Source organism: Centruroides sculpturatus, unplaced genomic scaffold, assembly GCF_000671375.1.
Source record: "Centruroides sculpturatus isolate CEXI.00-Female unplaced genomic scaffold, Cexi_2.0 scaffold1045, whole genome shotgun sequence".
In the NCBI taxonomy this organism is placed as follows: Eukaryota; Metazoa; Arthropoda; class Arachnida; order Scorpiones; family Buthidae; genus Centruroides; species Centruroides sculpturatus.
Window position 1 is genome coordinate 165168 of NW_019385380.1, and position 15435 is coordinate 180602.

Below are 15435 nucleotides of genomic sequence, written 5' to 3' on the forward strand. Positions count from 1 at the left end.
TTTAATAAAGCTCAGTAAAACTTCTGTATAGAACTGATGATAAATTACTGTATTGTAAATCCAATTTCTTTTTTCCGTATCAGAGAAAACACCCTGCTAACTTAGACTTTTGTAGCCCTTATTAGTCTGTATTTATAAGGTTTATCCCTACTAACTCAATTAATAAATTATTAAGATAAACTACTAATTTTATTTATATGACATTATATTTGAAGTATATTTGTGCTTGCTAGTTTACTTTTCACTCATCAGATGGATTTAGAAGGTTTTGACTAAAGTAATATCTCAAATTGATAGAATTAAATTATTGAACACTCAGCACAGAATATCTTCTATAAATGTTTACAATTATGTATATGTGTTATAAAATTCTTTGTAAGTGTAAATAATTATTTATATCACTTACATTTTTAATTGAAAAAAAAACTTTTTAAAACCAAAAATAAGTTGAATAATAATTGATATGATTAAAATATATTTCACCCATGATCACATGCAATAGTGAGAATTTTCTGTACACATTAGTTTTTCATGTTCATTTTTCACCAAATTGACTGACTTAGCTATGCTTCCATGATATCCTCAGGCTATGTGTTATCCATCTGACTGTGTAAAAATGTGATAAAAATATATTTTGCTACCAAATCCTCAAAAATCTGCTGCAGAAAATCACTGCCTTATGTATGCAAGCGCGCACAATTTTTCTTTATTGTCACGTGATCACATGAAAAAGCAGAAATTTTCCATTCTGATGTCAATTTCAGTTACCTGATGACATTATTGAAAATGATGTCATGGAGGTCTCTCATGACTGCTGCAATAGGTAGTCATGACATCATGGATGTTTGTCAGCTAAACATGATGTAATGACATGCATGGTCTTCAAGTTTTTATGATCTTGAATGCTTATCTATAAGAAAGTTTAGGGCAATATGAACTTCAATGATTTAAAGGTTTTTGTGGCTTTATTTTGTGCTGAAAAATATAAAAAAAAGAAAAGTTTTCTGGTCTTGCTGAGAAACACCTCATTTTTTTTGTTATTTATTTCCAGCTGAATTCATTTTGCATTAGTGATATCACAAAGTTTGAAGGGCTTCATAAGATATTTTTCTCTGAACAAAACAATATCTCATAAAGTAAATAGTGTATGATCTTGAAATTTGGCACGTATACAGAAATTACAGGATTTTTTTTAGAATTGTGAAATTTGATGAATGGCAATTATTTGTAGCATAATTGCGTGTGAAAAATCAGCAGAAAATTACTGCCTTATGCATGCAGCTGTGTTAAAAAACCACATGTGATCATGGGTTAATGTTACTTATATATATATATATATGTTACCGCTAAAGCTCGAAATCTGTTAATGTGTACATTACCTAGCTAATCTGCAGATTAACTAGGGTGATCTGTTAAAGCTGCGAAAATTGTTCAATTTCTCAAATTACCTAGGTAATGTTCAGATTATCTAGGCAATCTGCACATTAACGGCTTCCGTATCGTTAAAGTTCAAAAGTTTCTTTCACTTCCTTTCCCCACTCCTTCTTTTTACGTAGATAAATTTAAATCCTAGAATGCAAGCAAGCACCGAATTGGTGAGTAAAATCAAGAAAAGATTCTTCGCAAACCTCTTTAGCGAAGATTTAAAATATAATACGTAGTGTTTTAATAACAAACCAAAGTATGATTCCATAATTGAAGATGTAAAGCAAATAAAAGTTTCCAAGAAGAAAGAATCATCTCGAGATTATCAAATAATTCAAAGGTGTGATGTGTTGACTGTACGAGGCTGTGAAAAACTCATTGAGCCGTTGTCAGATGCGCGAGAAAGGTTTGAAAAAGTTTGTCCATGCCGGAGAATTGTTTGACATTCGATAAAAACTGAAGAAGACCTTGAAAAATTAGAAGATTCACAAGAGACTGTGATTATGAGATCACAGTCAAATCTTACTCAAGAGGACATTCCGTTATCCCCCGCTTCTACAGAATCACCTATAGAAATACAAGAATTTACCGATAGTAATCTTAAACTGCCTTCTATACCGTTGATTGATGATGCAGTCACGAAGAATATTCAGTTACCCTGCACCTCCAAGGAATCGCCTCTGCAAGTTGAAGAAGTCATCACTGAGTTACTCTCAACTTCAGCAGAATCGCCATCACAGTTTCGTACGGAGCCTGTAAAGAGCACTATACAAGACATAGTCTGTATTGTTTGCTCAAAAGCAGCATCAAGTGCTCACAAGTGTAAATCGTGTAATATGTTTGTTCACGCAGTTTGTGGTGAAGTAGATCCTAAAGAGGAAGGGTATGGTAAGAATGTATTGTGCATCATCTGTAAAAAGAATATGGATCAGAAAATACAGCGTGATGAAGCCAAGAAATGTTTAGAAAAGCAAGCAAAGAAAATGTTAGCAGTTTCTAATGCAAAGCACCCAAACGTCGATGAAGGTTTCGCTGTGAGAATTAAAGTACCCGAAGAAGACAGAGCAAAAACTGATGCACGTTCAATTTTAGCTGTGGTTCTTAGTAAAACAGAGGATGGCTTTTATAAACTTGATACTAAAACAGGTATTTTAAAACAATTGTATGCAAAATCTGAATTCAGTGTTTGCAAAGAGAGATTTTTAACGAAAGAAGATGGATGTCCCTGCTGTAGAAATATCTTTACGTCAAACAGCAATAAAACAATCCCTTGGTACTGGGCAGGGTTTCAGAAAATGTGACTGCAAATCTAAATGTACCACAAATAGGCGTGCTTGTCGCAAAAACCAATTGCTACGTAATTCAAAGTGTCACCAATCTTTAGATTGCACTAATAAGTAAGTACAATTTTATCATATGTTTTGCAAATTCATTTCCCTAATTGTAGTAATATTTTAAACCGTTTGATTTTTGTATTAAAGTTTTTTTAATTGATTGATGATTGATTCAATCAACTAATTTGTTGATTGTATTAACTTGATTCTTTAGATATTGAAAATTAAATAAATAACATTATGTTAATTTAAGCGTACAGAAACGTTGCTGTTGTTCCAGCAAAAATCTTATTTTCACTTTACCGAGTGCCTAGTAGGTAATTTGCAGATTACCTAGATAATCTGAACATTACCTAGGTAATTTGAGAAATGTAATAATTTTCGCAGCTTTAACGGATCACCCTAGTTAATCTGCAGATTAGCTAGGTAATGTACACATTAACGGATTTCGAGCTTTAGCGGTAACATATATATATATACATCATACACAGCTACTCCCCAACTTATGTGTAATACTTAATTTATGTAAGCTTGGACCTTGCATGAATTTTTGTTATCCATTGCCAACTTAAAAATGTCTGGTAATATATTTTGCATTCCTTAGGAAATAAAAAGGATGTGTCTAAGACAGCAAAAGTATGCAGAAATATATAAGATAAATGCCTTAAAAAGTACATAGAACATTCATTGTATAATTCATCTCTGTTTTAAATGAAATGCTGTAGATGTTTTATAAGATGCTTATGTTCCCACATATTCATAGAATTTGTTACCTGATACACAGCCAGCAATTGACTAGTAGTTGATATCTCTTGATTAACACCAGTAATGAATTAGAATGCTTACTTTACTAGTATTTAAACAATTAAGATCTGTGGGTTGTGCCCTCAGTGTTCTTTATAACTTTGTATCAATCATTCCATTATTCTTTTTATTTCAAAGTACATTTTGAAGCACACTTTTGTAATTTTTCCTACATATGAGAAAAAATTTGAATAAAGAAAACCTATTTACATGTTTAAAATTGGTAACTTCAACTTACTCCACTCAAATAAAGTTATGGAAAAAAATAATCCATACATAACTTAGGGAATGGCTGTTCATATGTTTTTTGTAACTTGACTAATTCTTTTTGTTTTTTCTTTTTACAGAATTTTTATGTAATGAAGGAAGCCATACCATTCGTTGTTTGAAACATTGTTTTACTATTCATACAAATTTCATACTTGTACCTCCATATCCTTCCTTCAGTCCCTCCATATGCATGAAAAAAGATAAGATGGTGCTTATTAATACTGGTGACAATATTGTGTCTTTGAGCATTAGTGTAGAGACTCAGATTTCTTCATCCGCTCAGTCTCATCATTCATGTGATCTCAATAAGCCTAACAATTCAACGTGCAATCTAGACAAGATTAGGAAAAATATTTCAAACAAAACTGAAACATTAATATGTTCAGGAACACAGAAGGAAAAAAGAAATATGGAAGACAAACAATGCTCGGAAACTGATAACAACAGTATTTCTAAAAACAAAAAAACTTCTTGTCAAAGCGAAAATTCATTACATTGTTGCCTAAGTGAAAATCATCTAGACTGCGCAAACAGTATTTCTCCATCCGACAGGAAGTCCGACCAACAGTTTAATGTAAAAAGTAATGACATAACATGTGATTTAAAACAGTTATCTGAAGACGGACTTTTCTTTAGCAATCATAAAAAGACCACAAATACTGATCATTCTATATTTCTTCATGAAAAATTTTCAGAAAGCATGTTTCAAAATGAAGATAATCAAATATATAAGCAGAATTGTAGACAGATATACACAAAAGACAATAACATTCATAAAACCAATAATCAGAACTCTGATCAAGATAGTTCATCAATGTTACCTGTTTCATCAAATTGTGGAAAATTTCAAAATATGCCTTCTTTATCATCAAATGAAAAAACGAAACGTACAGTATCAGAAGACTGTGAGAAAACATCAATTGATAAAAGAAGAAAATCTTCTGATGTTAAATATTCAAATGATTTAAACGTTAATCATTCTTTATACTGTGGAGAATCAGATTTGATGAAGACTGATCATCGATGTAATGATAAATCAGAATTTTTAAAAGTAAATCATTCATTTCCATTAAAAAATGTTGATGAAGCGATTAAAGAAAATATTTCACCTGATCCAAATAAAAACTGTGCTTGTTGTGAATTATATAAATTTTCATTAGAAAATTCAAGTGAAGTTTCAGCAAAAAATAGAACTGATTTTGCATTTTGCACATCACATAATTGTAGTGTCACAAATAACATTAAATTGAATCAGATGTTGTTCACAAAAAAGTGTGTTTCGGAAGCCATTCATCATTTTATGCAAGATGACGATTTCACTAGAAGTAATATAAGAGATGATGCAGGTAATTAAATTTAAATTAATTAAATGTAGTTTATTTTTTTATTTATTTTTTAAATATGAATTTGGCAAATATCTTGAATCCAAGGTTAACAAAATGCCTAATACATTTATAGTACCTAATAATATCTTATTTTATGTTTATTTTCAAATTCATTTATTTTAACTGTTATGTATTTCAATTGAAATTATTTATTAGGATAATAAACTTTATATTAAATTAAATAACTTATAAAATGCTACTTTTATTTAGATCTAAGTTTTTGATATCTAATAAAATGATATATTTATGAGGAAATAACTTGTAAAAATTTTTATGAGTATATTTATAAGTCATTTCTTTAAGAATACTTCATTTTATTAGGTATCAAAAACTTGATTCTGAATAGTAACATTTTATAAGTTGATCAATCTTATATTAAATTAGCTATCTTAATAGATAATTTACATACAGAAACAGATGATAATGCATAACATTGTAAGTACAGCTATTATACCTGCTTTTAGTTTTTAAATTATCACTTAATTATGAAAATAGGATAGGATAAAATATTTCAAGAAAAGATGTACTCTGTTAAGAGATTTTTCGTAATAAATATTTGTCATAAATGATAGAATAAACTATTCTAACTTAATTGAAATTTATCAGTTGGCTGTAAAAAACAAACTCAAAAAATTCAAATACAATATGTGCCACATAGTGTAATTGCAGATATTGTCATCTAATACAGTGAAACCTCGCTTAATGAGCATAATTTTTCCAGAATCATACTCGTAATGCAAAACAATTTTTTCCATAGAAATTAATGTAAAATACAATAATGCGTTCCACGCCAAAAAATTACTCAAATATTTTTATGTATAACGTTTATTCAAAGAAAACTGTAGAATGTGCATTGTTAAGGAGCATGAATCATCATTGTCTTTCCTTCTAGTGCGAATTAACCAACCTGGAATGAGAATTCGATTTGCAGAAAACAAAAAAAATCGCAGCTGATATGTCTGATAAACACACCAAACGATATGCCAAATTCTTGAGCTATGTAAAGGCTATAATTAAATAATAGAAATTAATTTATTTGACTAGAGGTAGACAGTTTTGCTTCCATCCAATTCCAAATTTAATAATTATAAATAGTTAATTTTCAGACATTTTTAAAATTTAATTTGGAATTGGTCATTAAATTTAATATGAGATGGCAGCATAACTGCCTACTTCTAGTCAAATTAATTAATTTCTAATATTTAATTATAGCCTTTACATAGCTCAAGAATTTGGCATATTGTTTGGTGTGTTTATTATATAACAGGCTATGGTTGGTGATGTTTAAAGTAATATGTGTGAACACAAATTTGGAAAAATATGTGATCACAAGCGATACTAAGATGCTAGTGGAATGAGTGCTAAACTCATAGTGCACAGTTCGGGACTTTTCCTCTCCTCGTCACTCATTATACGAAACATCGCTTGTTAAGCGAGGAAGTTTGTTACAATTTGTTTTGCTTGTTATGCGAGGTGCTCATCAAGCAAAGTTCCACTGTATTATCAAAGTCAACATGCCACAAACATAAATTAAGTAACATTACAAAACTTTTGCTTATAGTAGTCAGAATTTTAATTATCATTATGTTACTAATTAGTTTAAATTAACTTTGTTAATTACAGCCAGCTGATGAAACTGATAATGGTTATAAGCAATATTGTTCCAATAAAAAACATTAACACAGTGGTTAGAATCAATTTAATTTAAATCTAATTATATAAGATGTTTACTTTTAATACATTAAACATTTGTTTTAATCTTGCACTTAATACTGTATACAGTACAGTAGTTTAAATTTTGAATTCTGAACTTGTTACTACATTTGTAGGCTAGCTGTTCAATGTTTTTGAAGATTGATTTTTATTAGCTTGCTGTTTTGTTTAATTACAGTATTGTACTGTATTTCTTAGCATAATAGAATAAGGGAAAATAAATGTAAACATTTGTCCCTCAAAGATAAACTTGTATAGAATACTATTATTAGTTACCAAAAATGAGTCAGTGTAAATTTTAGCCAATTCTGTTCAGGATTTGAAAAACCAGATGAATATTGAAATGTGATATTTCTGTGTCACATGTCAATAAAAACTGAGAACATGATTCCTGAGAAGAATCAAATTAGAATAGATAGTGAAGTTGAGTTAACTTTAAACTTTCAGTTTAATGTCATTTATGAAAATAATGCAGATGTTAATGAGTCACTAATACATCATGAAGTAGAAGAATTAATTAAAAATATGGGAAAGATTTTCTTGCAACTAATGGGTGGTTCAGTTTGTGGAGAAAACAAAAAATCATTGGGTACAGATGCAATCATGGCAGTGGTGGATTTCTGTGCAGGCACACACCTCGTGTGCCTGCGCAGAAATCCACCACTGCCATGATTAATATAAATAAATCAAGTGGCCCCAAAATTCAGCTCTCAAAATAAAAAAACTTATTTTATTTAATTATTATTTTTTCATAATAAAAATAATTAATAATTAAATTATTTTTATTTATTTTTNATTTAATTATTTAATATTTAATTATTTTTATTTATTTCATAATAAAAATAATTAATAATTAATTATTTTTATTATGAAAAAAATTTAGTAGTATTCCTTAAATTAAATTGACAAATGTATAACATATTAGTAGTAAATTTAAAAATAAATTATTTTCTATATCCATGGATTACTAGATATTTTTTTTTTGTCTTTAACACTTTTACCTATTGAAACTTAATAATTCTTGTATCACAGCATTACATGATAACATGATAACAACCCAGGATATCTTCAATTAAAAATTGAATTATGACTATTTTTGTAAATAGTCATAATTCTATTTTTGTAAATAGTCATAATTCAATTTCTAATTCTTGTATCAATAAGTTTTAATTTTCATAATTAATACAATCTTAACATCAGTATCAGTAATCTTTTAAATGCAGCCAGGCAGTTGTAATTTTATATTGGTTAATTTTCAATGTTGTTCTGTATGTCTCACTTTTTGTGGACCACTGGTATAGTGCCTATCAGAGTAAAAAACATGAATGTAGAACGCACACTGTAGAGTGTAGGTGTAGTGAAAATATTTAGAGGGGGCCTCAAAATGAATCATGCCTGGGGCCTCTCAAGTGCTAAATCTGCATCTGATTCATGGTGAGTAGAAAAGTTATGATTTCGTATGAGCTGAAATAGGGATAAAGTCAGAGTGACCAAAAATTATTATTGAATATTCACAGAGGAACATGTACTGTACAATGCAGACATAACAACACTATATTTCAAATAATTAACAACAGTAGTAATTCAAACACAAATAATTATCGTATTTATTTTCAGGCACTTGGCAATTCTTATCATCAAGTTTTTATTCAGTTGATACGTGTTGTTATTACACACGTTTCGGGCATTTATTGCCCTTCTTCAGCCAACTTTTTGATTACAGGTTATCAAGATATTAAAAACCACAGGTTTCATCGCTTATGTTACAAAAATTTTCTTGGCGCTTAACACACATTAATCTAATTATCTGTTTTTCGTTGTTATAAAATCTAAACACTTTAAAATTTTTCTTATACATTTACAACAATATTAAAATTGACATATTTGTCTTTCAAAATCATGCAATTTTCTCTTTTTGCAAACTATTGGGATGACCTTTCCTCCCCCTCTTCTTTCCCCCAGTTAAGCGTACCTGGTTACTATGGTCATATGACTAGCAGGCCACCTTGTGGCAGTATTACTTTTTTTACCCGAAACGTGTGTAATAACAACACGTATCAACTGAATAAAAACTTGATGATAAGAATTGCCAAGTGCCTGAAAATAAATACGATAATTATTTGTGTTTGAATTACTACTAATAACTACAAGCACGGTTTCAAAAGTACCAAATTAACAACAGTGTTTTTCTGTGCAATACCTGATTATCACTTTCATGTTTAAACATAAAAGTATAAAAAATTTAAATCACCTAAAAAAGCATATTATGGTTCTTTATCGTACTTACTTGCAAAACCCAGAAACATAGATTATTAGCCATTGGAAAAAAGATATTTTAAAGATGTGAAATAGTAATCCACTTGTAAGGTGGATTACTGTCAAATGCAACTGCTTGGATGACAGCTGACTTTTTTAACAACTAGTTATGTTAGTCTGATTAATAAATTGAGATATAAACTTAAAATAAAAGAAGCTTCATTAGTAGAAAATTGTACAAGAACATTTATGTATTAATAATGTGTCATTAAAAACAATAAAATTACATTACTTTTGTGAATACAATATTATTTATTCAGTCATAAGACCATGTCCAGCATTCCAAAAATTCCTACCCAAGGCAAGCCAAATTTATGCTGTTCATTTTTGCAGTTTCTGAGAGGGTAAGTGCAAAGGAAAGGTAATACTTTTTATAGATACATAGCAATGGAAACGAAATAAAATATTGCAAAAAAATTATTATGTACATACAACTATTTATTAGAGACAGAAAACAGAATGAAAACTATTCTAACATAAAATTTTATTTATTACATATGTATGTTTAAATAATACATTAAAAAAACTAAATTTTGTGTAAATCTTCTGTGCACCTTCTCTTTGCCAAATTTATCTATAATAATAATTTTTGTTTTGTTTTAGTTACTATCCCTTGACTCTGGTCTGGCATAGTACACAACAGTCAATGTAAACAAAGTATAAACTGAACATAATGATTATAATGAAATTTTCTGTTCAATTATAATATAGCTAGTTCTTTCAATCTTTCCTGTGAAATTGTAATGTAAATGATTTTTAAAACAATTTTAATTTTGGGAATGATCATTCTCTATTACAATGGATATAGGAAGGTTAAAGGAATTTTCAATGATATAAAAACATTTGGAAAATTTTTATTAAATTATTTTTGTCAATATAAATTCTAGTGGAAACAAAGATTTTTAAAATATTTCTATTTATTATTGAATAGCTCTATATCACAATTGTTATTAACCATTAATCCTGTAAGTAAAAATGACTTCAGAATGTTTATCAGCTAACAATTATTGTGATTCTCCAATTGGGTAAATCTATCTTTTATGGAATTTATACAAATATTCACTAAATATCTAAAAAAGCTTACTTCAAAGCTTTTGTAGTGGTCAGTGATTGGTGTATCTTCTTCATAATCATATTATTTCTTTTTATGCCAAATTCTGATCTGAAGTTTAAGCTTGAAATCTAGAGATGTTTCCGTCACAATAGCTATTTCTTTGGCACAGTAGAGCATTTGCTGGAATCTACTGAGATGACATTCCTCAAAAAATGAACAACAGTTTTTAATATTCTGATGCATTTGATATTTATAATAATTTTGATGCTGTATTACTTTTAGATAATGCTCATATCAAATAACAACACTGCATACAAATTTAAATTTAGTTATTTTAAATGCCATTTACTTTTGATTTTAGTATCAATGTCTCTTTGCTTCTCACTGTCTGCTGTCAACCCTAATATATAGTGTGTTCTATTTTAGAATATTATGTAGTTTTACCAGATTGAAAATAAGTAAAAATTATTGCATGATTGCATATTTATCACATTTATGCATTTTATTACAGTACAAATGTAAATATCAAAATGTTTTACTGTTTTGTTCTTCAAATCTTAGATCAGTTCACAATATGGTCTTAAATTATTTGACACTGAGATATTGTTTACAAGTTTGCACTTCAGTTCCATACAGTAGAAACAAACTATGTGCTTAATAAATGTGCAAACAAAGAAAACTGGTTAAATCATTAAAGTCATGGTACAAGACAGAAACATCATGTTCTACATTGGATTTAATATTACTGTACTTTTTTGAAATTTATTTTATCTTTCATTTTATTTCCCCCATCACATAGTGATTGGAGCAATGCTGTGATTGTGAATAACAGTGATCTGCTTTCCATTGCAGTTTCAAAAATGTAATTTGATAACAGAAAAGCACACATCTTTCCTATTCTTACCAATTTAGTTTATTCTAAATCATTTCCTTGCCTAGCATTCTGGCATGTAGATAGCAAAAACACTATTTGAAGTAGGTACCATATTTAAAATAATAAGAAAAATGTTAAATTCAGTCAACCAGACAAATTCTGATTAAAAAGTTTGTTTTGGTTGCCTGAATTTAGCATTTTTCTTATGGTTTTAGTCTCTTCTGTAATAGCACGGAGAGCAGACATAATATGATAATTTTAGTATGAAAAACAGGGACAAACAGTAGAGAAATTGTTTTTCGTTTTGTACGAGCTTGTGCACTAGATAAGAAAATTCAAACATTTAAATGTTCTAAAAGAAAGTTTGTTATAGAAAGTAAAAGCAGTATCATTGATTTTTCTGTTCCCGAGGAAGAGCATTCAAATTGGCCGAAAATGTTTGAAATACGAATAAAAAGGCTTCATTTTAAAGGTTTTTGTTTTGAGGTATAAGTTATGATTTTAGTTTATTCTTTCCAAAAACAAAGCTACAACTGTTTAGACAAACAACAAATCATGTTATATTTATCTTGAAAAATTGTCAAATATTAATCTTTCTTTCATTTATCATTTACAGTTAATATTTTTCAACAGTAACTACTACAAAATTTTGCAAAGCAAATTTTTAATATTTCTCTGTTGTTTTAAATAATAATAAAATTTGAGTAAAAAATATGAAATTGTATTTTAAATCAAAAGATTAAAAATTTTTATACTTTTGATTTAAATATGATTTCTTTAATCATAACATAGCAGTCTATTTTGCAACAGATTTCTAAGTTAAAAAAAAAAGTGAAACTTTTAAATCAAAGATATTAATATTTGACTATTTTTTATTCACATCAAAATTTTGTACAATAAAGTTTAGATATTTATGACAGGACAAACTTTTGCCAATACATTGATTTTTGGAAAGGATGATATAAAGAAAATATTATTTATTACATAATTTATACAGGAGATTTAAATGTTATTGGAAGCTTCTATGCATTTGGAGCTAGAACTAATTTAAAATGACTAACAAGTAAGACAAAATCTTTCTCACTTTGTTTCTAGCCATTTAAACACTGAGTTCAAATGTTTTCAGCCTTCTTAAAAGGCCTTTCTCAGGTACACTGTGGTCTGTTGGAACGTCAGTTGGTAGATATTCAAACGGTGTCACTGTTTACATAGGTTTTGTCTTACCAGTGACGTCATCATTGCTGATAAGGTTTAGATGATATTGAGGGCATTAAATTTTCTTTTGATAAAAAATTTAAGGTGTGTGGACGACTATTGATGAGATAATTGCTAAAGTTGGAGAAAATAAAATTGGAAAATACATGCGCTAAGTAAAGAAGGTGCACTAGAGACTGTGACAGGCTTGCTGAGTGTGGATTGGCCTACTTAGATAGGGGTTACGGGGAGTGATGTTATAGTTGATACCAAAGTATAGACAATGTCAATGTTGTGAGTTAACCTTTGATACAATAACTGGTAAGATGTCACTGGTAAGAGGAAACCTATGTAAACATGACACTGTTTGAATATCTACCAACCGATGTTCCAACAGACCACAGTGTACCTGAGGAAGGCCTTTTAAGAAGGCTGAAAATGTTTGTACTCGGTGTTTAAACGACTAGAAACGAAGTGAGAAAGGTTTTGTCTTAGTCATTTTATTGGAAGCTTTATATCAGCACCATGGAACACATTTTAAGATCTATAAGAGTATGATTAAAGAAATGTTAAGTTATTAAACAGCTTATTTCTTATTGAATTATAGTTTATTAAAAAATAATTAGCTGTATTTAAACCTGTTATATTTATTTAGAAAATGGAAAAAAAAAATGTTTCGTTTGTTGATATAAACAGAATGAAAATTTGAATAGGTTATAATTTTTGTTCTATCAGTCCTCTCGTGTTTTCTGAACTTTGATTTATATCTATATTCATTTAGCATACTTAAAAACATATTTCTTAAAATTCTGTTCATATTTCTTTAATGATGTAATCAGTTTTGTTTTTGATTGTTTTTATAAATCTGGATAGAAGTAATGCAATATATTATTGATTATTCTTGGCCAGAATTTATCATAAAATAGTGATAAAATTAACTTAAGTGGTTGTTATTTTATCATATGATGGTAAACAAGAATTTTTTTGTATTGTTATCACTTTAATTTATTTTAAAATTTTAGATGTTTATTGAAAAATTAATAGATATATAAGTATATAAATCTGTGTGTGTAACAATTCTTTAACTTCTGTAGAGAACTCTTATGATGTACTACTTACAATTGTATTCACAATTAGAGATAAAAATTTAGAGTTAGAAGTCAACCAATCACCATTTGCTGTATTTTTAGTACAGGAACTCTTATTGGTTAACTTCTAACTCTTGATCTTCAGTTGTGAATACATCCATTGTAGTCAGATTTTTAAAAAATTTATTTGAATACTTTTTTTTGTAAAAACACTTTCAAATTTCATGGCTTAAATGTATTACTACTTATTATTAAGTTATCTGGAAAGATTGTCTCAAATATATGTTGTTTTTTTATGTTTTTATTTTCATTATTCTATAAAAATTACAGTTTATTTTCTAAATCTGACTTAATAGATTAGTCTCTTATTCTGTAAGAATAAATTTTACAAAATATAAGGGTCTAAATCCAAAGGTAAAGGTAATTTGTTTTTATTAAATGAAAGAAAAGTGTGTAAAAAATTTTTAATTGTTTTTCTCTTATTTAAAAAGATATTTTTCAAACGTGTTTCAAAGTTTTATAAGCTTCTATCTAAAAGAAACATTTTAGGTTATTTGATAAAAACAATAAATTAGGAAACTATTTTAGTTGTTTTATCAAACAATCTAAAATAGTTTTCTAATTAATTCCTAATGTCACTTTAGGTGATGTTGAGAATGTTTTCCACTGATTTGCACAACTAGATTGAATATACCCAAATGAAAAAAATTATAAAGTAAATTGACTTATATAAGAACATAATAGACATGACTTTGAAAATACTGTGTTTACTTGAATAATCCATACAATTCACTTATTAGTTTTCAAAAAAAGAAAAAGAAAACTCTTCACCAATTTAATTATAACAAATTTTACTAATTTATGGTTATAATACAATAACAGCTTTCCTACTCACTGTTTTATAGTATTCAGTAAGGTGGTGTTCAGTTTACAAGTCCATGTGGTATTACAAATAAAAATACTGAGGAAAAAAAATAATTTCATTTATCAAATATAAAAATAATCTGCAGTTTATAGTAATGCATTTTATAATGAATTAATCTACTAATTAAATGAAAGACTCTTACAGTACAGTAGAGTCTCGAAAACTCGGCACTCGATAATCTGGCAGTCTGGATAACTCGGCCGCACCCTGGCAGGGCAAAAAAATCCTTAGATAATTAATTTTCATTATAGGAAGCTTTATGCCTCATAAAGTATTTTTCTGAGGTCTGTCTTATCAGGTAAATTACTGTACACAATGTATTCATTAATTTTCATTTTCATGTAGTAAAGGCTCTATGCCTTCATAAAGGACGTACTTTTCCTTTGTTTAAGGGATTTGGGCAGTTTATTCTCTGTTGTATTCTCAAGTAAACAATACTTACAAGTACAGTACAGTATTTTCTGAGGAAACACTCATACTTACTTTTTTTAACCCCATTCCCGATAACCTGGCATTTTCACAAACTCGGCCACCCTTCGGTCCACATTAGGCTGAGTTTTCGAGACTGTACTATATTTGACTTGAATTAGAGGAGGAAAATTGTTAATAGGTAAATATGTATAAAGAAAATAATCTTTGTTTTCAGTCTCAGTTTATGTTCAACTTACCTTATTTATCCTCATTAATCCAAATTAATAATAATGCATGTAACTATCAACATTAGGCAATCGTTACATTTAAGCAAAGTCATTCAGTTGATAATAGTAGCAAAGTAAACAAAATGTTTAGTGACTGGAAACTCCTTTGACTTCATGGGTTGCATCATTAAATTGTTTTAAATAAACTATGCACATCAACTTTTTATTATGAGTTTTTGAAAAAGTATACGAATTATTTGAGTAAATGTTTTCTCAGTGGTTTGTTAATTATACACAAAAATTGCCCTTTAGTTTTTGAAGATCTTTTATATATTCGCAAATTTTCTAACAAGGATTCATATAATATATAGCCTGAAATTTCAAAATATTAAACTTTTAAGCTGTTAACTTACAA

At 28.4% G+C, this 15435-nt stretch overlaps 1 protein-coding gene across 1 annotated transcript in view; it reads left to right on the forward strand.

Moving 5' to 3' along the window:
* LOC111638347 overlaps nucleotides 1–7603 on the forward strand; it is a 38228-nt gene extending 30625 nt beyond the window's left edge. The window contains exons 5-6 of the mRNA XM_023384043.1: nucleotides 3911–5179; nucleotides 7407–7603. Of these exons, the coding sequence (XP_023239811.1) occupies nucleotides 3911–5179; nucleotides 7407–7603 (1466 nt within the window). The remainder of the gene's footprint in view (nucleotides 1–3910; nucleotides 5180–7406) is intronic.
* Nucleotides 7604–15435: the final 7832 nt, after the last annotated feature.